This window comes from Salvelinus sp. IW2-2015, linkage group LG16 (genome assembly GCF_002910315.2).
Source record: "Salvelinus sp. IW2-2015 linkage group LG16, ASM291031v2, whole genome shotgun sequence".
NCBI classification, from domain to species: Eukaryota; Metazoa; Chordata; class Actinopteri; order Salmoniformes; family Salmonidae; genus Salvelinus; species Salvelinus sp. IW2-2015.
This window is the reverse complement of record NC_036856.1, coordinates 38,574,386-38,600,329: the sequence shown is the minus strand read 5'-3', so window position 1 is coordinate 38,600,329 and position 25,944 is coordinate 38,574,386. Positions and strand designations below refer to the sequence as shown.

Here is a 25,944-nt window from a genome sequence, read left to right as displayed (position 1 = left end):
CAACAAATATATGAATGACAGAGATTGCATTGCATGACATTCTGTGAAAAGGGTCACATTTCTTATCAGGATATCATAGAAGTTCCATTATCCTACTACATTCTAGGATTAGAAATAGACATGGAGGCACTCGTGAGTCCTGCTGCATACAATATTAAACCTCCATCTGTGATTCTCCATATCATGTGGTGCTGAGGTGTGTTAGTCTAGTCTTTGACGAGGTGTGCTAGCCTTGTGATGAGGTGTGCTAGCCTAGCCTTGTGATGAGGTGTGCTAGCCTAGCGTGCCACCGTGGCATTAGTTGCCGGGGTGCCACTGACCTATATACAACATGCTTAGAAATACAGGACAGATATGGAAAACAGTATCTCAACCATCTGGGTTCAGCCATTCAGCCGTTCTTGCAATTGAGATGGGGAGGAGAGGGGACAAGGGGGAGGAGAGGTATGGCTAAACAGTGGAGAGTGTGACCCATATCTCAATAGCTAGCTGTGAGCACAGTAGATTTGGCCCTCGCGTGACCTATCAAATATCCAAACCAGTACTAGACCCCTAGTCATAAAACTAAATGTCACCCGGCTTCATATTTGTGGACCGGTTAGGATTTGTGTGAAGATGTGTGTAGCATCTGTTTCTGTAGTAAATACTGTTTATCATGAACTGTAAATTAATGGTGTGAGAGAGGGGAGAGAGAGAAGAGAGAGAGAGAAGAGAAGAGAGAGAAAGAGAGAGAGAGAGAGAGAGAGAGAGAGAGAGATGCTGATGGGTTGTGTATACCAGATATATACAGTAATTGTGTACTCTATTGACCCAGTTTGATCCCACTTCAATTGTGGGGTTTTGTTACCTCTGCATCGCTGTCTTTCTTCTGGAGGGAAGAGGAGGAGGTCATGAACTCTGACCTCCAGCTCTCCGACCCTGTGGCTCAGCAACCTCCTTTCTTCAGTCAGCCCTCTATTATTCTGAGAGAGAGAGAGAGAGAGAGAGAGAGAGAGAGAGAAGAGAGAGAGAGAGAGAGAGAAGAGAGAGAAGAGAGAGGAAGAGAGAGAGAGAGAGAGAAGAAGAGAGAAGAGAGAGAGAAATCAGTCATAGATTCATTCATTCATCAGTCACTTGAATCAGTCATAGAGCCCATTGCCCTTTTATGGTTGTGAGTCCTCTGGGGTCCGCTCACCAACCAAGATTTCACAAAATGGGACAAACCACCAAATTGAGACTCTGCATGGCAGAATCTGCAAAAATATCCTCCGTGTACAACGTAGAACACCAAATAATGCATGCAGAGCAGAATTAGGCCGATACCCACTAATTATCAAAATCCAGAAAGAGCCGTTAATTCTACAACCACCTAAAAGGAAGCGATTCCCAAACCTTCCCATAACAAAGCCATCACCTACAGAGAGAGATGAACTTGGAGAAGAGTCCCCCTAAGCAAGCTGGTCCTAGGGCTCTGTTCACAAACACAAACACACCCCACAGAGCCCCAGGACAACAGCACAAATTAGACCCAACCAAATCATGAGAAAACAAAAAGATAATTACTTGACACATTGGAAAGAATTAACAAAAAAACAGAGCAAACTAGAATGCTATTTGGCCCTAAAACAGGAGTACACAGTGGCAGAAATACCTGACCACTGTGACTGACCCAAACTTAGGAAAGCTTTGACTATGTACAGACTCAGTGAGCATAGCCTTGCTATTGAGGAAAGGCCCCGTAGGCAGACCCATGGCTCTCAAGAGAAGACAGGCTATGTGCACACTGCCCACAAAATGAGGTTGGAAACTGAGCTGCACTTCCTAACCTCCTGCCAATGTATTGACCATATTAGAGAGACATATTTCCCTCAGTAATTCACCAGTCCACAAAGAATTTGAAAACAAATCCAATTTTGATTAATTCACATTTTTCTAAAGAACATCAGATTGAGTATGATGACCATCCTTATTGTCCACAGTTGCTGCGGGGTGAGATGAGTCGGAAGAAGAGCTGTGTCCAGCAGGAGATGCAGGTATGTGGGGCAGAATTACTGCCATCCGATCCTATGTCTGTTGTGGGAATCTGAAGGGTTATGATTCCATTGGTTTGACACAMACACACAGAGACAGGAACACTGGTGAAGTGGGCTGCAGTAAATGATGATAAACTGAAGTTTGCGAGATGAGGGATGGAATTCAAGGCCTGTAGCCAGCGTTGCCGAGACCAGTGTTTGATAGCAAGGCAATGGTATGTGAGAACCGTGCCAACCCGCTCCATGCCCCCTGCAGGGACAAATGGTCGGAGGTTGCCCTCTGTTGGAAACCAATGCAAACTGCATGTAAAATAGAGGACATATTGCATACACACATATACATATATACACACATGGTGCTGAGGGGAGAACGGCTCATAATAATGTCTGGAACGGAGCAAATGGAATGACATCAAACACCTGGAAACCATGGAAACCATGTGTTTAATGTATTTGATACCATTCCACTGACTCCGCTCCAGTCATTACTACGAGCCCGTCCTCCCCCATTTAAGGTGCCACAGACACACATGCTGTTACACAAATGCACAAGGATCACAATGCTTGGTGCATTTGGGTCACTCAGAAATATTGTTCAACATTAAAATCTCTCCCTCTACAGTATTGAGCATATCTAGCTGGGTTTCATGTTTCAGCTGTATTATATAATATTGCTTGTTGCCATGGCACTGTGAGAAAATCATGCAATGTTGTCTGGTTTGGATGTAATGGGACTTGAATTTGTATTCTTCTACAGTATTATATTCTTCTATTCCTGTTTACTTGCATCATGTATTACAGCTAATCAAAAAGATGGGTTATGTTGATGTAAATGTGTCACATACACACACACACACACACACACACACACACACACACACACACACACACACACNACACACACACACACACACACACACACACACACACACACACACACACCGTTATTTCAAAGGTTAAACTGGGTATCCTAACTCACGGCAGCTATAATTACAATCACATTGCAGTCTTGCACTTCTGTCTTTTAAAAGGCCAAGATGTAAGTGAATTTTAATTACGGGAGGAATGAATCGGTTGTTTACATGGCACACCAACAAAAGAGACACCCCAAAAGGGAAATGTATTTAGTCACCCTTTCTTGACTCTTTATTTCTGTCACTTACAGAGAAATTAACAGTAGAGTAATGACTAAAGAGACGTTGTTATTCCCACTGATTAGGATTAATAGAGTTTTGATTGCGTTGATCGTTAGGGTCGATCGCTGTTATGACGTCTCGTCTCCAGGATTAATTTATTTGAGCTTATTGGGTGACAAATGTACATTAGAGGTTAGTACACTTGAGTTCCCAAAGGTCTGCACCCTCTGGAAAAAACAAATCAGGACTGATCATTTACATCAACATAAACAACACTGGTAATGAAAGGGTGCTGGGTGGGGAAGATTCATGCTCTTACTGCACGGGAAAGCCTAGGGGTTCTGAGAGGCAGGATTTAGGCTAAACTCCCATCAGTGCATCACACAGTATTATGTGATTGGTAGGTAGCAGGGGCTCTCTTCCCCTTATCCCTTCATGTTTTTGGCTGACGTGAGGGCCTCCGTGTGAAGGCCAAAAGCCTGGGTGCTGCTGGGAAATTCCTGCCTCAGGGTACAGATGAACTCATTCTAACGTAGTAGCCTATGACTTCAGCAGAGTGGAAAGACACGTTTCAAGTAAATGAACATGAAATGGTGGCCTAATTCTAAGTTTCAAGCACACAGTGACACAGTGACACACACACACACACACACACACACACACACACACACACACACACACAGCTCAGAAGCTAACTTGTTTAGATGTTATATTATATTAGGCTATGCCTTCATATTTATATGATGCATTATAATAACCAGGGTATAATGGGATATGGCTTTTGTCATAAAACAGATAATCAGATACTGACTATCTCTATAGGCATACTTTATAGGCCTATAGTAATTTCCACCTTATCTATGTTATGAATATCTATAAATTGTGGTGGGAGGATCTAAAGCAATAATAATATAAATGTATTTGGTTACATAATGTGATGTTTTTAGACTGTCAGGCAGTCAGGCAGGCCTTATGCCCAGGAGGAATCTATCATCCCTGTTTCAGTGAAATGGTACCTTCCAGTGCAGCCTGGTCTCATAGACTAGATGTAACATAGTACATGTGGTTCCGGGATTCTCAAATCAGTATATGTTACATTTGGTATGGTTACATAAAACAGAAGGTTACTTGAGGTCAGATTGGGTGAATGGGCGTATAACACAAACGTCTAGCAACCCAAAAGTTGCGTGTTCGAATCTCATTACGGACAACTTTAGAATTTTTGCTAATTAGCAACATTGCAAGTACTTACTACTTTTTAGCTACTTTGCAACTACTTAGCCTGTTAGATAACCCTTCCCCCAATCCTAACCCTTTAACCTAACTCCTAACCTTAACCCTAACCTTAGCCTAGATAAAGTTATCCAGCTAACTAATGTTAGCGTTAGCCACTTAGCTAATGTTAGCAACACCAAATTGGAATCGTAACATATCATATGTTTTGGAAATTGATGACATATTGTACATTTTGCAATTTTCGTAACATATTGTAACGAATTGAATTTTGTAACCTTGTACAATTTTGTAACCTTGTTTAATTTTGTAATTTTGTAAACCCAGCGTCGTTACAATATCATGCAAATTGGAATAGCAAATGAATACATACATATGAAACATAGTGTATCATACTAAATGGCACTGATTTATGTACAGAATAATACGAAATGCTATGAGAGCAGGTTGTCCAGTGAATCTCTGTCAACGTTTCCATCTCGCCCTGTTCGGTAGCCTACCTAGGCTAATAAACTATGCACGTTAAAACCCGTGGAAACCAAACCTCCCGTTCCATCCTCATCACACCGTCCGGTGAACTGCTAYCATGGAGCCGAAAAATAACGGGACAAGGATGTATTTTTGATAAGGACGTCTCTGCTACCGTCTTTTCGTTTCGGGTGGTGAATTCCGTGTTCGTGTCGGATTAGCCGCGATGAGACAGTGGAACTGTCATTTTGTTGTCTTGGATTAGTACTGTTAGAAAATATGAGATTACATCGGCATTTCGGCAGTGAAACAAAAATAGCCTGACAAATTTAGTTTGATTCTGTAACCAGAAGGTTTGATGTAATGTATCTATCAGCTTGATTACATTTTGTATCATTGACGAACTGAAAGTGCTGCAGCCCCTGCCGCAGACAGTGACATTGTTACAACGACAATGACAAGGGATTTTTATCTGCGCTCATCACAAATGAAAGACGTCTCTTCCTTATTATATTCCCTATTGACTATGTTTGATTACAGTCTATATTCTTTAGATGACATTGAATAGAAGTCAACGCGTTGATATAGAAATGATTGCGCCCTTTCAAAGCACTGCAATGCGATGGTATACCCGTTTCTGTAATGCGGTCTTCATCGAGGATGCAACGAGGAGTTTTTACCAACAGCAATATGGCACAATGCACTGGTTTATGTATTAGGCTAATATTGACCTGTTTATGTTGAAGATAACKTTTTTAATACATTTAGGTCTTTTATTAGCATCCCCATTAGTTGTTGCGAAAGCAGCACATTGAAGAAAACTACATGAACATTGCACAGCTAAATCATTTCAATCAATTGGTTTATTGATGGATTATTGATATCCAACCTGTTGGTACAAGACACTTTATTTTATTGCCTGAGCAATCAGAACAGACACAATCCCCAGCCCACAGTTAAACTGAAAGCAGATATTATCTGTGATGTTGGACGTCAAAATGAAGGAAGTGTGTCGGATCTGTGCCCGWGAGCTCTGCGGTAACCAACGGCGATGGATCTTCCATCCGGCCTCCAAACTCAACCTGCAGGTGCTGCTGTCCCACGCCCTGGGCAGAGAGCTGACCCGCGACGGCCGTGGGGAGTTCGCCTGCTCCAAGTGTACCTTCATGCTGGACCGCATGTACCGTTTCGACACAGTGATCGCCCGTGTGGAGGCCCTGTCTCTGGAGCGCCTGCACAAGCTGCTGCAGGAGAAGGACCGGCTTAGACAGTGTATAGGAGGCCTGTACCGGAAGAACAACCCTCAGGACCAGACCCTGGATCAGACTGGGATGGAGATGCGGCTGGGGGGTACTGGGGAAGGAGAGACAGAGGGTGCTGGGCGGTCTGAGGGTGACTCCCCTGTAGTGGACCTCTCAGCCCTGCAGGAGGCCAGGTACAGTGCCCTGCTCCAGGACGACCTGGCCTACTCTGTGTACGAGTCCTGGGCTGACCACGAGGACCAGCAGAGCCCAGCCCCAGACCCCCAGCACCACACCCAGCATCATCACCCTCAGTGCACAGGATCGGAGGCTCTCTCTGGGCATCGCTCCAGGCGGTGCAGGGGATGCGCCGCTCTCCGTGTGGCCGACTCTGACTACGAGGCTGTGTGTAAGGTCCCTCGGTGGGTGGGCAGGAGGAGCACGTCTTGTGGACCCTCTACTCGGTACTCAGGCAGCACCATGGGGGGCGAGGAGACCTCCACAGGGTCAGAGTCCACGCCTGTCCCCTCCGAGTCCCCTCCCATGGAACCAGAGAGCGACAGGACGCTGTGTGATGGGGACCCAGAGAGGATGACCCTCAGCCCGGGCACGTCGGTTGGATCTCTGGACACAGCTGTGGACGTGGCTCGGCCCTGTGCCACCCACCGAGAGGAAGAGGAGAGRGAGAGAGGAGAGAAGGACCCAGGGAGGGTTCAGAGGAGGGGCCCCCACCTCCAGTGGGATGAGGCCCCCAGGGACAAGTCAGTCTCTGGGTTGACCCTGGAGCTGGCGCTAAGTCTAGTGAGGAACTGGGAGTACAGACCTCTAAAGTCCCCTCAAGGCAGCAAGCTCCCTATCCTAGTTAAACCCAAACTGGAGATGGGTCTCCCCCAGTCCCTCAGGACCCCAGACTATGAGCTCTACTCCCACCCTGCCATCACAGATCTGGTGACCCCCAGCAGTCAGCAGGAGCTGCAGACAGAGCTCTCAGCGATGGAGGAGCAGTGGCTGGATGACTATGTGCAGTGTGGGCCCTTCCGCTTCCAGCAGGTAGCCAGCAGGACAACCACCAGCCCCAGGCTCTTAGATCAGACACACTGGAACTACCAGATCAGCTTCTATGGGCCTTGCCCTGTATAGAGCTTCATTCTGCCAGTTTTCCCCTAGTGATTTGTAGAATGTCCACATAGTCTGTGATATTGCAGTTGAGATGGATCCTCTCCAGCTAATCTGCAGTTTCAATGTCWATTATTTAATATGAATGAACAAGGCCAAGGCTTTTGGCCGTATTTGATTGGCTTTTTCAGCCATCCACCAATCATACAGCTGAACACAGCTGGCCCCTTGATTACCACTCTCATCGCTATCCTAGCAACATGGCCGTAGCCATGGCAGCGGCCTCGTGTTAGACATKCTTTTTGTCATGTTAATAGTTAGCCAGTTGCTGGCCTCGTCTGTCTGTCAGGCTCATAGTGTAGACCTACACTACCTACACWACCGTTCAAAAGTTTGGGGTCACTTAGAAATGTCCTTGTTTTTGAAAGAAAAACACCAGTCTGAATGTCAACAGTGACGAGGTGACCCYGGGATGCTGTCCTTCTAGGCAGAGTTCCTCTATCCAGTCTCAACGTCAACAGTGAAGAGGCGACTCCGAGATGCTGACCTTCTAGGCAGAGTTCCTCTATCCAGTCTCAACGTCAACAGTGACGAGGTGACCCCGGGATGCTGTCCTTCTAGGCAGAGTTCCTCTGTCCAGTGTCTGTGTTCTTTTGCCCATCTTAATCTTTTCTTTTCATTGGCCAGTCTGAGATATGGCTTTTTTCTTTTCWACTCTGCCTAGAAGGCCAGCATCCCGGAGTCGCCTCTTCACTGTTGACGTTGAGACTGGTGTTTTGTGGGTACTATTTAATGAAGCTGCCAGTTGAGGATTTGTGAGGCGTCTGTTTCTCAAACTAGACACTCTAATGTACTTGTTCTCTTGCTCAGTTGTGCACCGGGGCCTCCCACTCTTCTTTCTATCCTGGTTAGTGCCAGTTTGCGTTGTTCGGTACCTGTCTCTTATACACATCTAGATGTGTATAAGAGACAGCTGTATTTCTGATCAATTTGATGTTATTTTAATGGCCAAAATATGTGCATTTCTTTCAAAACAAGGACATTTCTAAGTGACCCCAAACTTGGCCTGTTGATAACCATGACTCGGGGAGTGACTGGGTTGTTGATTCACTAAGCCAATGGAACAACATCCAGTCATTAGAGCCCAGTTTGAGTCCTGTGTGTGTGTGTGTGTGTGTGTGTGTGTGTGTGTGTGTGTGTGTGTGTGTGTGTGTGTGTGTGTGTGTGTGTGTGTGTGTGTGTGTGTGTGTGTGTGTGTGTGTGTGTGTGTGTGTGTGTGTGTGTGTGTGTGTGTGTGTGTGTGTGTGTGTGTGTGTGTGTGTGTCCTACCTGTAATGAGTTTACAGGACAGCATGTGAGAGCGGATCGTATCACACATATTCCAGGTGATAGTCTGAAGAGGCTGATTGGCTGATCCTGGAAATTAAATGACAAAGACAATTTAGTTATTTTCCTATTATTGACTATTAGAGACCATGCAGACCAAAATAGTCCCTCACATTAATARAGATAGCCCTTCTTAGATGTAACCSTGGAGTTGTGGTTTATTTTAAACCCCAACAGGCTGGGTGGTTGTACAGATCAATCTGTATCTGTACATCTGAAAAACAACAAACAGGAAGTAAACACCACGCTGCCATGGAAACGGGGACTTCTTTCTCAGGAAGTGATCGAGCAGTGAGCTAGCTGACCTCATCACTTTCCACTCTCTCACACAACTGCATGGGAAGTGTGTGTGTAGGTGAATCTGTATATCTATTGTATTAACCTGAACCTCTGTGTGTGTTCTGGTGTGTTTCAGAGGCWGCTAGATGAGCAGCAAGGCAAGCTGTCGCAGTATGAGAGTGCTGCAGGTCACTGTGTTAGTGAGCTCCAGAAGGCCCAGCTCCAGGTCYACTCTCTACAGGCCAAGATCAGCGARAGCGAGGCCAGGAACCAGGTACCACTTCCCCCTCAGACACTCAACATTTCTGTAGGTCTTCCTATTGTTACGTTACTGGACCATAGCAGACAGGGTGGATTATGTATTCAATGTTAAAACAATTAAAACCAAAATCAAGCATTTAAATTAAAGGCTTGCTTATAAAGTATTTATGAACATGATAACATAATTTGTGAACTGTTATATTGTATATAATGTTTAGCCTGACTCTGACGTGTCCGTGACTGTGTTGTGTAGAAGCTGCAGGTGCGACTGGGGGACATGGAGTGTGAGCTGCGCCTGGTCAGAGAGGAGGCACAGAGACAGGAACGAAACGTCCTCAACCTCACTGACACTATCAACAGCAAGGACACTGAGGTATGGAAGGATGGAGGGAGGAATGGAGACAGAGAGAGAGAGAGAGAGAGAGAGAGAGAGAGGAGTTTTCAAAAACTGAGAGTGAGAGAGACAGAAAATTCTGAAAATTAGACACTGAGAAATACAGAGGCACACAAGAGACATTGACAAAAAGTACACAGATTCTCAATGACACTTGATGTATTTCTCTCCACCACTGATGAACAATAGGTTACTTATAAGATACTTGTGTTTTGTGTGTGTCTCTCTTAGGCAGCAGAGTTGTACCGAGTCATAGAGGAACAGAACGACATGCTGTGTTCTCTCAAAGACCTGGCCAACAGAAACCAGGTCCAGACACGACAGGTAAATCACACTAAAATGCTCGGAATAAAATCTGCACCTGATGCAATGAGGCGTTCTCCCATCAGCAGCCTCCTGTGGTATACATTATGCAGTAATCTACACTGGAAAACACCCAATATTTTAAAATGACCGAGATGGGTTATAACCCATATAATGGGTTATGTTATAATGGTCTCCAAGACTCATGCTCACAGCACGCTGTATCTAATGAAACGCTCTCTAAAGTCCCTGTCGTTTAGAACTCTGTATACTCTTCACTCTCTGGCTTTCCCTCTACCCCACCCCCTCATCTCCTCTCTCCTTCTCATCTCGGTGCAGGTGTCTGGGGCCGAGTCAGTGCGAGGGCAGGGGAAGGTGCTGGCCCTCCAGGGCTCTCTGTTCCAGGCCCAGCTGGAGCTGCAGGCAGGCCAGAGGGCCCAGCGGCAGGCTACCAGGAAGGAGGAGGACCTCACTAGAGCCCTGATACGCCTGGAGCAAGACCTGCAGGGGGCCATGGAGCACAGACACAGCACTGACAGACACAACCAGGTTTGTGCATTTACTTGTGTGTTAACATGTGTTTTTGTATGAGACTGACTGTGTGATGCTACCTGTCTCTAGGACTTGCATCTGGCGCTGGAGAAAGTTCGCTCAGAGCTGCAGCAGAGAAAGGAACAGCTGAATGAAAAGGAAGGAGAGAGACTGAGAGAGGAGGAGGACATGGAGAAGACCATCAGAGAGCTGAGGACCTCGCTTCAGAGCAAAGAGCAGCTTGTGCAGGTCAGACACACAGAGATGCGCACAGTCACACACACACACACACACACACACACACACACACACACACACACACACACACACACACACACACACACACAAGCCTTCCTCACACAACCCTGTCCCTGTCTCAGAGTACACAGAGTTGTTGGACCAGCAACAGGGGCCCAAACTCCTCTCCAAATGAAAGAGCGCATCAAGGAGAGGACAGAGCACTGGAGGTGAGACACATACACTACCAGAGTTGAACCCCATAAGAACAACTACAGCATCAAACTCATGATACAGCAGGGCATGGTAGCAGTGTCATGTAGGGTGTTGATTGACAGCTGTGTTCTCATAGAGATGCATTATATTGTTCTACTGCATGATGTTCCCTCCTCTCAGCGAGCGGTGGATGAGAAGTTCCATGTGTGGAGGAGAAGGAGGGAGAGATGCGACGGCTACAGCTGCTGCTCAGAGAGAAGGAGAGAGACCTGGAGAGACAACGCTGTGTACTGTCCAACAACGAAGAGACCATCATGGTACTGATGAACACACACACACACCACACTAATATAAACACATGCACACGCACAGACATACCGCGCACACACACACACAACCATTTTTAATATATTTATCTGTGTGTGTGTATATGTGTGTCTGTGTTAGAGTCTGGAGGTGCTGGTGCGTGGGAAGGGTCTGGAGCAGAGCAGGTGTGTGAGCGTGGAGGAGTGTACAGCGCCATCATGCGGAAAGTGAGGAGAGACACAGCCGCAGCTTGAGAGAGAGAGATGCACTCATCAGCCAGCTACAGAACGCCCTGCACACACGCACCAAGGAGGCTGAGGTAAGACACTATTCACTATACCTGGCCACGTATACCGCCCACTATACCCCTGGCCACACTATACCCTGGCCACACTATACCCGGCCACACTATACCCCTGGCCACACTATACCCTGGCACAATACCCTGGCACACTATACCCTGGTCCAACACTATACCTCGTACATAACCTGCTACACATACCCTGGACACTATACCTGGCCACACTATACCCGGCACACTATACCCGGCACACACTATACCCTGGCCACACTATACCCTGGCCACAGTATACCCCGGCCACACTATACCCTGGCCACAGAATACCTGGCCACATATACGCCCGCACACAACCCTGGCCACTACCTTACCGGCCACACTATACCCTGGCCACACTAATACCTGGACACACTATACCTGGCCACACTAATACCCGGCCACACTATACCCCGGCCACACTATACCCATGCCACACTATACCTGGCCACACTACACAGTATACCCTGGCCACACTATACCCTGGACACAGTATACCCTGGACACAGTATACCCTGGACACACTATACCCTGGACACAGTGTACCCTGGACACAGTATACCCTGGTCACAGTGTAACCTGGCCACAGTATACCCTGGACAACTGTACCTGGACACACTGTACCCTGGACCACATACCTGGACACACTGTACCCTGGACACAGTATACCCTGGCCACAGTATACCCTAGCCACACTGTACCTGGACACACTGTACCCTGGACACAGTATACCCTGGCTACAGTATACCCTGGACCACACTGTACCCTGGACACACTGTACCCTGGACACACTATACCCTGGCCACAGAATACCCTGGACACAGTGTATACACCTGTGACACAACTGTACCCTGGACACAGTGTACCCTGGACACACTATACCTGGACACAGTGTACCCTGGACACACTAACTGGACACAGGTTACTGGACACAGTATTTGAAAGAGAAATAAGGATTGGTGCTTATTTGTCAAATGAACAGAATATTGAAAAACTCTTTCTCCGTAATTCTTCAATTATTAAATTATATTTTCTCTCTCTCTCTCCTATTTCTTCTCTCTCTCTCTCTCTCTGTCTCTGTCTCTCTCTCTTCTCCCTCTCCCTCTTTTCTCCCTCTCCTCCCAGGACCTGACTGGAGCCTTGCTAGTAAGTGAAGGCAGGACCCAGTGAGGTGGTGGAGGAGCTGAAGGCTCGCCTCTCTCTGAAGGAGAAACTGTTCCAGGACCTGCTGTCCGACCGTACCGCCAGGCCCAAGAGCACCACACACTGGTTCAGAGACCTGCTCGACACCATCAGCACCAGGGACCAATACATCCATGTAATTCAACCCAACTGACCTGGTCTTCCAGTTCACCAGTACAGAAGAGAGAATAGAGAGGGAGGGGAACAGAGAGAAGAAAGAGGAAGGGGAAAGAGAGATGAGAGAGGAAGGGGAAGAGAGAGAGGAAGGAAGAGAGAGAAGAGAGAGGGAGGGGAAGAGAGAGGAAGAGACGAGGAAGGGGAAGAGAGGGAGGGGAAGAGAGAGAGGGAGGGAAGAGAGAGAAGAGAGAGGGAGGAAAGAGAGAGAAGAGAGAGGGAGGGGAAGAGAGAAGAGGAAGGGGAAGAGAGAGGGAGGGAGGAGAAGAGAGAGAAGAGAGAGGGAGGGGAAGAGAGAGGAAGGGGACGAGGAGAGGGGAGGGGAAGAGAGAGAAAGAGAGGAAGGGGAAGAGAGGGAGGGGAGAGAGAGAGAGAAGAGAGAGAGAAGGGAGGAGAAGAGAGAGGGAGACTTTTTTTCCATGAAGAATATATTGATTCAATTATTTTAATCCCCCAAAATCTCCATCCTCCCCTTGCCCCTCCCCTTCTCTCATCCAGGACTCAGCAGGTCGTCTGGGTGAGGTGATGAGTGAGCAGACTGTACGTCTCCAGGAGCTCCGCAGACAGCTAACTTCTGGCTCCCAGGCCTACGCGTCTCAACTAGACCTCCAGGGTCCAGGCCTCCAGGGTCCAGACCTCCAGGGGACCAGCCAGAACTTCCAGGCCCTGCAGGAGGAGCTGCGTCTGGCCCTGATGAGGGAGAGGGAGGCCCAGGCTGAGATCACAGCCCTCAGGACGATGGCAGGCCAGACAGACAGGCCAGTCAACAGGCAGGCAGAGTTTGGAGGTGGGCATCAGAGGAACATGGGGCTCTGTCTGTAGTGGCATCTTCTGGGCTACAGGGGGCAGCACTGTCTTCTCTTCTCATAGAGTTTGGGGTGTGGTGTATGGGTCTACTAATGTGTCTGCTAACATGGGTGTCTTGGTTCTCGTGATGATGCTAACCATAGTTAAGACTTGGCAGTATCTGCAAGACAATGTTATTTATATATTACCTAATTGATTTTTATATTTGCGATTTATAAATGTTGATGTTTTAATTGTGTTATGTATTAGTTTTTCTGTATAGTAGCTTGTGTATCGAAGGCTTCTCTGAATGTGTAACTGGTAGACAGAGAAACAGAGAGGGAAGGTAGGAGTTATGTTTTCATGCATACCATGAGATTTTTAACTTTGTATGATAGCGTCGATAGCAACATGTGTTTTAAAGTTATGTCATGACTTTTGCTATTTATACTAATAATATGTGTGTGCCTTTGCATGTTCAACTGCATGTCCCATGGTGGTTATGTTATATACCATGTAATGGTATTGTGTTTATATACCAGTCTCTGCAACTCAGATTTTTATAGAATATCAAACAATGGCTGCCGTCTGAAATGTGTGCTTCAAGTTGAATATCATTTATGTTAGCTTTTGCCAGATTACAGTACACTTTAACAGCAATTAATAACTTTTAAACCTTGTCTGAATGTCACACTATAAGGAACACAGTATGTTCTGGATGACACACATAATCCTCTCCTGTTTAATATTCATCCTTTCTCCCAGAGACATTACCCAACATGTTTGTCTCTAAAAGAGAAACCATCTGATAACTCGGCAGAAGCTGCTTTTCCTACAGTCTTTGCCATCTGAGTCACAAGCACAGTAAGATCCTTGTCACTAGAGCACAGTAAGATCCTTGTCACTAGAGCACAGTAAGATCCTTGTCACTAGAGCCCAGTAAGATCCTTGTCACTAGAGCCCAGTAAATCCTTGTCATAGAGCACAGTAAGATCCTTGTCACTAGAGCACAGTAAGATCCTTGTCACTAGAGCCCAAGTAAGATCCTTGTCACTAGAGCCAGTAAGATCCTTATACACGTAAGACGGTACGACCAGTAAGACCTTGTCCACTAGAGCACAGTAAGATCCTTGTCACTAGAGCCCAGTAAGATCCTTGTCACTAGAGCCCAGTAAGATCCTTATCACTAGAGCACAGTAAGATCCTGTCACTAGAGCACAGTAAGATCCTTGTCACAGAGCCCAGTAAGATCCTTGTCACTAGAGGCCCAGTAAGATCCTTATCCAGAGCTCAGAGCCCCACAGTAAGATCCCTGATCCACTAAGATCAACAGTAAGATCCTTGTCACTAGAGCACAGTAAGGTCCTTGTTCCATAGAGCACAGTAAGATCCTTGTCACTAGAGCCCAGTAAGATCCTTGTCACTGAAGCCCAGTAAGATCCTTGTCACTAGAGCCCAGTAAGATCCTTGTCACTAGAGCACAGTAAGATCCTTGTCACTAGAGCCCAGTAAGATCCTTGTCACTAGAGCACAGTAAACACCCTGACTACCATGATGTTGACAAGCTTAATAAACAAACGTGTGTTCTGTGGGATTTATGTGGTGTTTATGGTGGGCTTGGTTGGTTCAGCTGTCCCTCCCTCCCTGACTTACTCCATAAACATTGTCTACATGGGTTGTACACTGGTCATAAACATATATATATATAAATATACTACCAGTCAACAGTTTGAACACACCTACTCATTCAAGGGTTTTTCTTAATTTAGATTTTTTTTTACATTGTAGAATAATAGTGATGACATCAAAACTATTAAATAACACATGGAATCATGTAGTAACCAAAAAAAGTGTTAAAACAAATCAAAATATATTTTATATTTGAGATTCATCAAAGTAGCCACCCTTTGCCTTGATGACAGCTTTGCACACTCTTGGCATTCTCTCAACCAGCTTCATGAGGTATTCACCTGGAACACTACAAATGTGTTATTTCATAGTTTGATGTCTTCACTATTATTCTACAATGTAAAAAAAAAAATCTAAATAAAGGAAAAGCCTTGAATGAGTAGGTGTGTTCAAACTTTTGACTGGTACTGTATACAGCTAATTTGAAGATATAGGGCATGGTACCCTAGAAATACATTGTGTGAATGCATGACTGCATATAACAGTAACATATACACAAAATCCTCCCAAGTTCAACAGTAAAATGCTCCAATTGCATTACGTTGATTATTTGAAGGGCAATGGACATTACATAGAAACAAGGGTAGACTTTCCTAGCTGCATGTAGACACACRCCAATCAAATCTCCTTTAATCACTCCTAAAGGGAACTCTCTAATCCTCAGAGCCCTGTTAGACCCAATGAGCAGAGTGATGCCTCCTGCTGGCCGTACCTCTCCTTAACGCCTGTTCCACAGCATAGCATCTGTGAAAATAATCTATTGAGTATTGTATCCCTCTATAATGTATCACTCGGCTGTCTGACAGTACAAGATTACAGCCATCTAGTGCTTAGACATATGTTTTTGAATGGGCTTCTATTTGAATAGAGTACATTCCTGAAATCCAATCTTTGTCAAGTGGACACTGAACAGATTCCACAGAGATCTAGACACAATTATGGACTACTATATTGCTCCAATGATGCCTTATCCTTTTTAGGATGTGCATTCTGCACTGTTTTATGCATTTTAATACTCTGCCCCGGTCAATTACACTTGTCCACAAGAGGTTGGTGGCACCTTAATTGGGGAGAACACGCTTGTGATAATGGCTGGAGCGGAATCAGTAGGGAATGGTATCAAACACACGGTTTCCATGGTTTCCAGGTGTTTGATGCCATTCCATTCGCTCCGTTCCAGACATTATTATGAGCCGTCCTCCCCTCAGCAGCCTCTACTGCACTTGTCATATCACATGATCTATTACCTATATAAAATACAGAAACCTGTAGATTTGATCAATGCAACATTCTGATGATTTTAGAGTTAAAAGCATGGAGTGTTCTAGGACCTACTGTACCTACGGTAAATCAAAGAGATCTGCTCATCCCAAGGCTAATATTTGACCAATGATGTATATATACACTAGATGACTCACAGGGGGCACTGTAGTGAAACCACCGTCCCTCCATCTTGAAACTCCTCCACCGTTGTAAAACATATTTTGGAAGCTATAGAAATCCATTTATTAATGTCTACATTAGTTTTTGCCACGTTAATTATATTACAGACTCCTTAATGCATACTTTAAAATTATATTATGTTAGCTGAACATACATTTGTCAAAACATTTTTTATAAAAACATTTTCCTTAAAGCTGCAATATGTRACTTATTGGATGACTCGAAACAATAGAAATGTGAGTTATAGATCTGTCATTCTCATTGAAACCAAGTCTAAGAAGCGGTAGATCTGTTCTATGTGCGCTATTTCTATGCTTCCCGYTCTAAAGTTTWGTTTTTGCGTCTTTTACTTAGAGTTTTGACCACCAGCTTCAAACAGCTGGAAATACTATMTTTTCGGGTTATTGAAAATATATTTCACAGTGGTTTAGATGGTACAWTGATTTTCTACATTCTCTATGCTTGTTTTGTCACATAAACTGAAATTAGGTGAACTATTAGAATTTCAGAAACCAGGAAATGGAAATATTTAAATACATGTAATTTTGTCCTTGAAACATTTMATTGAAATACTGTAGAATTCCATTCATTCCAATGGCTGGTGGCTTCAAAGCCTCTCATTGGCCAATACACAGTATAAGCAATCTAGGGTTTATGTACATCATTTGTATTTTAACTATAAATAAAGGAAAACTGTAAAACTACTAATATATGTAAAACTACTCCAATAGCCTAGCAAGATATAAGTTAAATCCTCTCCTAGCCCTTTAGTCTGTGACACCTCAGCCTGTTACTCCACAGAGCTGTGTCTGTAAGATTGTATTTACTGTAAGTGGTTATCTGCTGTTATAGTTTATCTTACTGTTTATCTGCCCATACAGTAGTATAACCCAGTCCACAGAGATAGATTCCCTCAGAGGTCATTCCTGAGCTGCTCTTTTTTTAGAGCTTCTCTTCCTGTCTTTATATATACACTAGATGACTGCCAGGGGGCGCTTTTTTGAAGCCGCCGCACCTCCATCTTGGAACTCCTCCACCGTTGTAAAACATAAAGACAGGAAGAGACAGCTCAGAAATCACCTCTGAGGGAAGAAGGAGAGGTTTTAAGAGTGACCACCACCATTACTTATTGTAAGAAGAATCTTTTGCTGATGCGTTTACTTCAGTTTGCTTTTTGGTGGAAATACTATTTGGTGGAAAGACTTTGACATACAGAAAAGCCAGGATTGGGGGAGATGATGTATGGTGTGTGAAAACATACAGTATAGAAAGGTTGTTGAATTGTACTCTGGCAAAAGCAAGAAGTGTCAAGGATTTGTATGTTTTTATCGATCTGTTGCCAAATGCAAAAGAGTTGCGCTCTTTGTCAGTGTGACATTTTCTTTTCAGAACTTGTGTGTATGTTAACAGCTAAAAACTGTGTTCTGTGTTCTKTGTTCTGTTTACAGAATTCAGCTCAGAGGAAGAGGATGATGTCAACAGTGACTATGCAGACAGCATGGAGGAAGAGGAGTCCAAACTGACAGCCCAAACCCTAGCCACAATGCAGGTAGGCCATACAATAATACTTTTTTTTATTGTCACATACACCAGATAGGTGCAGTGAAATATGTTGTTTTATAGGGTCATCATAGTACGGCGCCCCTGGAGCAAATTAGAGTTGTGCCTTGCCTTGCTCAAGGACACATCGGCAGATTTTTCTAACCTTTTCTAACCCTTTCTAACTAACCTTGTCAGTTTGGGTATTCAAACCAGCAACCTTTCAGTCAATGGCTCAATGCTCTAACCACTAGGCTMCCTGCCGCCCTACTTTAGCTAAYCTAGAATATTGAAATAGTGGTAGATTATTTTGTCCTAATCATATCACATTGAATCTTTACTAACCACCACTCATATTTTAGTTATCAACATACTGTGGCGATCTTGCACGCTCATCTCTCTCTCTCTCTCTCTCCTCAAATCAGAACCCAGAGCTTCATGGAGGACCTGGGAAAGGGAAGCTATCCCAGGATCCTGTGGGAGAGGGCCAGGGGCTGGTGGAGGTGAAACAGCTGGTGCAACAGAAGAGGGTGGTGGAGAGAGAACTGCAGGAGCTAAAGGTTCAGCTGGAAAAGGCTGGCTTCTCCTCCCTGTCCCAGATGAGGTAACGATAACACGCTGACTAGCTGGCTGCACACACCACATGTTGTTATGAAACATGATATAGATACAGTATACGAATGAAAGTGAATTAAATTGTATGAATGAGATGAAATGAATTAAAATGTACCTTCATTCATATAAGGAAACATTGACTCAATCTAAAATCTTTCCCGCCTATTTTGGCGGTCGGTGCCGTTTAAAGATGAGGATAATTTTTTATGAACATGGTCTTATTTCTATTACAGGATATTAGATGACTGTCATTCATATTCCATTCACCCAGYTCAATGTAACAKCRATAGGTTTAGGCTACTACATGATACTCTAATGTTCCCTATACCCATCATGAGGTTGCTACAACCTAGCCTATGAATGGACGTTTACAACGTAGGTGCACAGGTCAAGAGACACATTTTGAGTAATCAACATGACAGACAGTGACACATTCACTCTCTGGCCTGCATCTAGCTGATCTGGGGTATAATCATTCGTCCAACAGTTGCAAATTAGAGTTTCTATTGGACAAACTCAGGTATGTTTATCCCCGTTTCGTTCCGTTTGCTCCCGTTAAAGAAGGTTTTGTATTGAAGTCAATGTACCCAGAGGAGGACAGAAGCTAGCTGTCCTCTGGCTACACCATGGTGCTACTCTACAGAGTGCTGYTGAGGATACTGGAGACCTTCAGMAGCAAAACAGTGTATTTCATATATTTAGTATAGTTTTATCTAAAAAGGATAACTAATGTTTCAGTATTTAGATACATTTTTTGTTGTTGTATTTTTATCCCCTTTTTCGATCTTGTCTCATCAYTCCAACTCCCAACGGGCTCGGGAGGTGAAGGTCAAGTCATGCGTCCTCCGAAACATRACCCRCCAAACCGCGCTTCTTAACAAAACCGCGCTTGGGCTCCCGAGTGGTGCAGTGGTCACTGCATCTCAGTGCAAGAGGTGTCACTATAGTACCTGGTTCGAATCCAGGCTGTATCACATCCGGCTGTGATTGGGAGTCCCATAGGGCAGCGCACAATTGGCCCAGCGTCGTCCGGATTTGGCCKGAGTAGGCCGTCATTGTAATTAAGAATTTGTTCTTAACTGACTTGCCTAGTTAAATAAAGGTTCAATTAAAAAAACACCCGCCTGCTTAACCCGGAAGCCAGCCGCACCAATGTGTCGGAGGAAACACCGTTCAACTGATGACGAGGTCAGCCTGCAGGCRTCCGGCCCGCCACAAGGAGTCGCTAGAGCGCGATGAGCCAAGTAAATGGTCCTCCCCTTCCTTCTCTGAGAAGCCTCCATTGGTATACAGAGGTCCAGCTTATAGGTGTACAAACGCCTGTGGTTTTCACCCTGGCCGGAACAGTGGACACGCCTGTGGTGTCATCTGAGATTTGTCTGTGTTCTCCCTCTCACAGGAAAGCCCTCTTCAGCCTACGCATGGAAAATAAGGAGCTGAAGTCTCACCAGACAGAGAGACAGCCAGAGACAGACCTTAGGCATGAACAGATTCTTCAGGAGGAAGAGGAGGATGAAGAAGAGGTGGATGAGGAGGAAGAGGAGGAGGAGCTGTGTGGGTCTGAGCTGTGGGAGTCCTGGGATGATGAGTATCCGTCCCCGGGGAAGTGCTGTGCCCCCAGGCCCACCCTGAGAGACCCTGGCCTGGGGAGGAGACACTGCACTAGGCCTGTATCTCTGGACCCGGGAGCCATGCTGTCCCACTCCACACAGGTAGGGGGAGCCACCACACACTAAATAATACTCTAATATCGTGTGATACTGTATATTGATAGATCAACAGTTTTTTAGGCCTGAAATTAATATCTGCATCTCCATGGATGTAAACAGCACTGACATTGCTCTGGTCTTGTGTTGCAGGATGAGGATGATGAGGAGGAGGAGGCAGGAAGAGAGGCTGGAGGCAGGCGGAACAGCGCCACAGAGACAGTGATGGTTGAGCAGGCTGTATGTCTGCAGCTAGAGAGCAAGGAGCTGAAGGAGAGACTCATGGTGTCTGAGGCCACAGTGCAGGCCCAGGCTGAACAGCTCAAAGACTATAGAGACCTACTAAGTGAGTCAACCACACATACTAGGTGAAGGAATGAAGCAACAGGAGGAACAGACAGAGGTGAAGGATGAGTCACAGGAGACAGACAGAAAGGTGAAGGATGAGTCAAACGGAAGGAGACATGCCAGAGGGTGAAGGTGAGTCAACAGGAAGACAGACAGAGGATGAGGATGAGTCAACAGGAGACAGACAGAGGTGAAAGGATGAGTCAACAGGAGACAGACAGAGGGTGAAGGATGAGTCAACAGGAGACAGACAGAGGGGTGAAGGATGAGTCAACAGGAGAACAGACAGAAGGTGAAGGAATGTGTCAACAGGAACAGACAGAGGGTGAAGGATGGTTACAAACAGGAGACAGACAGAAGTGAAGGATGAGTCAAGCAGAGACAGCAGAGGGTGAAGGATGAGTCAACGGAGACGAACAGAGGGTGAAGGATGAGTCAACAGGAGACAGACAGAAGTGGTGAAAGGATGAGTCAACAGGAAGACAAACAGGAGGTGAAAGGATAGTCAACAAGGAGACAGAACAGAGGAGTGAAGGATGAGTCCAACAGGAGACAGCACAGACGAGGTAAAAAGGATCGAGTTTCAGATCAGGAGAACCCAGCCAGAGGAGTGAAGGATGATCACAAGGTACACCAAGACAGAAGGGTGAACGGAGGTCAACAGGAGACAGACAGAAGGGAACGGATGAGTCAACAGGAGACAGACAAGAGGGTGAAGGATAAGTCAACAGGAGACAGACAGAAGGGTGAAGATGAGTCTAACAGAGAAGACAGACAGAGGGTGAAGATGAGTCAACAGAGACAGAAGGAGGATGGTCAAGGGAGACAGACAGAGGTGAAGGATGAGTCAACAGGAGACAGGACAGAAGGTGAAGGAATGTGTCAACAGGAGACAGACAGAGGGTGAAGGATGAGTCAACAGGAGACAGACAGAGGGTGAAGGGATGAGTCAACAGAAAGACAGACAGAGGTGAAGGATGAGTCAATACAGGAGACAGACAGATAGGTGAAGGATGGTCAACAGAGACACGACAGAGGGTGAAGAGGGAAAAATTTGAAAAAAAAAAAAAAAAACACCAGGAAAAAAAAAAAAACCCAGACCCAGGAAAAAGGGTTTGGGGGGGGAAAGGGAAATTTGGGAAAAAAAAAAGTCCCACCCAACAGGAGACAGCAGAGGGGAAGGATGAGTTCAAAGGAGATAAGAACAGAGGGTGAAGGATAGTTCAACAGGAGACAGACAGAAGAGTGAACGGATGAGTCAACAAGGAGACAGACAGGGGTGAAGGATGAATCAAACAGGAGACAGAACAGAGGTGAAGGATATTCAGGAGACAGAAGAGGGTGAAGGATGAGCAACAGGAGACAGACGAGGTGAGGAATAGTCAACAGGAGACAGACAGAGGGTGAAGGATGAGTCAACAAGGAGACAGAACAGAGGTGAAGGATGAGCAACAAGGAGACAGAGAGTGAAAGATGGTCAACAGGAGACAGACAGAGGTGAAGAATGAGTCAACAGGAACAGACAGAGGTGAAGGATGGTCAACAGGAGACAGACAGAAGGTGAAGGATGTGTCAACAGGAGACAGACAGAGGGGTAGAATGGATGAGTCAACAGGAGACAGACAGAGGGTGAAGGATGAGTCAACAGGAGACAGACAGAAGGTGAAGGATGAGACAATAGGAGTGGTGGACTAGGTGTGGTGGTGGTGGTGGTTGTGGTGGACAGGTGTGGTGGGGTGGTGGTGGTGGTGGTGGTGTTGGATAGGTGTGGTGGTTGTGGTGGTGGTGTGGTGGTGGTGGTGGTGTGGTGTGGTGGTGGACTAGGTGTGGTGGTGGTGGTGGTTGTGGTGGATAGGTGGGTGGTGGTGACTGTGTGGGTGTGGTGGTGGTGGACTAGGTTGTGGGGTGGTACTAGGTGTGTGATGGTGGGTGGACTGGTGCGTGGTGATGGTGGTGGTGGACTAGGTGTGGTGGTGGTGGTGGTGTGGTGGTGGTGGAATAGGTGGGTGGTGGTGGATAGGTGTGGTGGTGGTGGTGGTGGAGGTGTGGTGGCTGGTGGGTGGGGTGGTGGACTGATGGTGTGGTGGTGGTGGTGGTTGACTAGGTGTGTGGTGTGTGGTGGACTAGGTGTGTGGTGGTGGTGGTGGACTAGGTGTGGTGGTGTGGTGATGGTAGGTGAGGACCAGGTGGTGGTGGTGGTGATGTGGTGGACCAGGTGTGGTGGGTGTGGTGGGTGGTGTGTGTGGTGGGACTAGTTGTGGTGGTGGTGTGGGTGTGGTGGTTGTGGTGGACTAGGTGTGGTGGATGGTGGTGGTGGACTAGGTGCGGTGGTGATGGTGGTGGTGGACTAGGGTGTGATGGGGTGGTGGTGGACTAGGGTGGTGGTGTGGTGGTGTGGACTAAGGTGTGGTGGTGGTGGTGGTGGTACTAGGTGTGGTGTGTGGTGATGGTGGTGGACCAGGTGTGGTGGTTGGTGGTGGTGGTGGATAGGTGTGGTGGTGGTGGGGTGGTGGTTGTGGTGGACTAGGTGTGGTGGTGGTGGACTAGGTGTGGTGATGTGGTGGGTGGACTAGGTGCGTGTGGTGATGGTGGTGGTGGACGAGGTGGATGGTGGTGGTGGTGGACTAGGTGCAGGCTGGTGGATGGTGGTGTGGTGATGTGAACTAGGTGTGTGGTGGTGGTGGTGATGTGGTGGTGGACTAGGTGTGGTGTGGTGTGTGACTAGGTGTGGTGGATGGGTGGTGAGTGGTGAGGTGGTGGTGCTAGGTGTAGTATGGTGATGGTGGTGGACTAGGTGTGGTGATGGTAACGTAGGTGTGGTGTGTGGGTGGATGGTGGAGTGTGGTGGTGGTGGTGGGGACTAGGGTGGATAGATTGTGGTGGTGGACTAGTGTGGTGGTGGACTACGTGTGGTGGTGGACTACTGGTGTGGTGGTGGACTAGCGTGTGGTGGTGGTGGTGGAATAGGTGTGGTGGTGAGTGTACCAGGTGTGTGGTGGACTAGGTGGTGGTGGTGTACCAGGTGTGTGGTGACTAGGTGTCCGGTGGTGGACTAGGTGTGGTGGTGGTGGTGTACCTAGGTGTGGTGGTGGACTAGGTGTCGGTGTGGTGGACTAGGTGTAGGTGGTGGTGGACTAGGTGTGGTGGTGGTGGTGGACTAGGTGTGGTGGGGTGGTGGTGGAGGTGGACTAGGTTGGTGTGGTGGTGGACTAGGTGTGGTGGTGGTGGTGGTGTGACTAGTGTGTGGTGGTGGTGGTGGACTAGGTGTGGTGGTGGTGGTCTGGTGACTAGGTGTGATGGTGTGTAGGTGGACTAGGTGTGGATGGTGGGTGATGGTGGACTAGGTGTGTGGTGATGTGAACTAGGTGTGGTGGTGGTGTGATGGTGGTGATGGGTGGTGGATGTGGTGGTGGTGGTGGGGAAGGTGGTGGATGGTAACTAGGTGTGGTGTGGTGACAGTGGTGTGGTGGTGGACCAGGTGGTGGTGTGTGGTGGACTAGGTGTGGTGTGGTGGTGGACTATGGGTGTGGTGTGATGTGGTTGGACTAGGTGTGGTTGGTGGTGGTGGTAGGTGTGATTGGTGGTGGACAGGTGGTGGTGGTGGTGTGGTGGTGGTGATAGGTGTGGTGGTGGTGTGTGGTGTGCGATCTAGTGTGGTGGTGGTGGACGTGGACTAGGTTGGTGGTGGTGGTGGTGGTGGACTAGGTGTGGTGGTGGTGGTAGTGTGGTGGTGGACTAGGTGTGGGTGGTGGGTGGGTGTGGTGGTGGTGGTGGACTTAGGTGGTGGTGGTGGGACTAGTGTGTGGTGTGGGTGTACTAGTGTGGTGTGGCTAGGTGTGAGTGACTAGGTTGTGGTGGTGGTGGTGTGGACTAAGGTGTGGTGGTGGTGGTGGTGGTGGACCTGGTGTGGTGGTGGTGGTGGTGGACTAGGTGTGGTGGTGGTGGACTAGGTGTGGTGGTGGTGTGGGGACTAGGTGTGGTGGTGGTGGACTAGGTGTGGTGGTGGACTAGGTGTGGTGGGTGGTGGACTAGGTGTGTGGTGGATAGGTGTGTGTGGTGACTAGGTGTGGTGGTGGTGGTGGTGGCACTACTTACTCTGGCCAGGCCAGCTGTAGCCTTGCCCTCCTCGGTGGGCCTTGGGGTTTCCTTGCCCTTTCTCAGCTGGTCCTCCAGGGCTCCCACGCGGACACCAGCTCCTGGAGGTCCTTGTCAGGTTTGGGGTGGCGCGGCGAGGGCCCCAGACCACCACCAGACGACTCCAGCCCTCGTCCTCCTCTGGCCGCTCTGTGAGGGCTTGGCCTGGAACTGGACTCCCCAGTTGACCTTGCGGGGGATGGAGGGGCCGATGGAGAGTTCGCTGGAGGTGGAAAGAGAGTGCAGGCGGCCCTGGAGGCTCTGGATCACTGTCTGAGAGCGGGAGAGCTGCGAGCGAAGGTCCTCAACCAATCGCTGGAGAGATGTCATGTTGTCAGCCTCTGAGGTTGATGTTGGAGGGCCGGCCTTCCCAGGATGCACAGTGCTGACCACCGAGAGCCGCCGCACTCCAAAGACGTGCACATCTCCAGATCGTCAAACTCTGAGGGGAATAGAGGGGGATGTGGTTTAGACAACTGATATGCTGCCCTCTTGTGGTTTTACTAAACCATTGCAGATTGTTTTAATCTCACAAAAACCCTCAAGTATGGAGAGTACAACAGTACTTCATGTAAAGATGACCTGCAGGTGTTTGTAGTGTTAAGGACATAGAGTAATAGTAAATGCTGTACCTGGGCTGCTGGTCTCCTCCCTGTTAGCCTCGTTCTCACTGCGGCCACACGTCTCATAACCCATATCCTGGAGATCCACCTGGACCTGCTTACTGTCCTGCTGCACTGATGTTCTGCTGCAGCAGGGACAGGGACAGCAGAGAGAGAGAGACAGGGACAGGGAAGCAGGAGAAGCAGGGACAGGGACAGAGAGAGAGAGACAGAGAGAGAGAGCAGAGAGAGAGAGAGAGAGAAGGAGAGAAA

The 25,944-nt window shown here is 47.2% G+C and overlaps 1 protein-coding gene across 1 annotated transcript in view; it reads left to right on the top strand.

Moving 5' to 3' along the window:
* Positions 1-4,847: 4,847 nt before the first annotated feature.
* The window catches only part of LOC111975496 (myomegalin), a 60,806-nt gene continuing 39,709 nt past the window's right edge, over positions 4,848-25,944 (top strand). The window contains 20 exon segments of the mRNA XM_070447446.1: positions 4,848-7,140; positions 9,008-9,145; positions 9,386-9,505; positions 9,758-9,850; positions 10,169-10,378; positions 10,451-10,609; positions 10,743-10,789; positions 10,791-10,827; positions 10,994-11,015; positions 11,018-11,130; positions 11,261-11,310; positions 11,312-11,438; positions 12,579-12,601; positions 12,603-12,771; positions 13,308-13,596; positions 18,176-18,276; positions 18,692-18,870; positions 20,281-20,593; positions 20,741-20,955; positions 25,097-25,298. Coding sequence (XP_070303547.1) covers positions 5,833-7,140; positions 9,008-9,145; positions 9,386-9,505; positions 9,758-9,850; positions 10,169-10,378; positions 10,451-10,609; positions 10,743-10,789; positions 10,791-10,827; positions 10,994-11,015; positions 11,018-11,130; positions 11,261-11,310; positions 11,312-11,438; positions 12,579-12,601; positions 12,603-12,771; positions 13,308-13,596; positions 18,176-18,276; positions 18,692-18,870; positions 20,281-20,593; positions 20,741-20,955; positions 25,097-25,298 — 3,915 coding nt within the window. The 5' untranslated portion in view covers positions 4,848-5,832.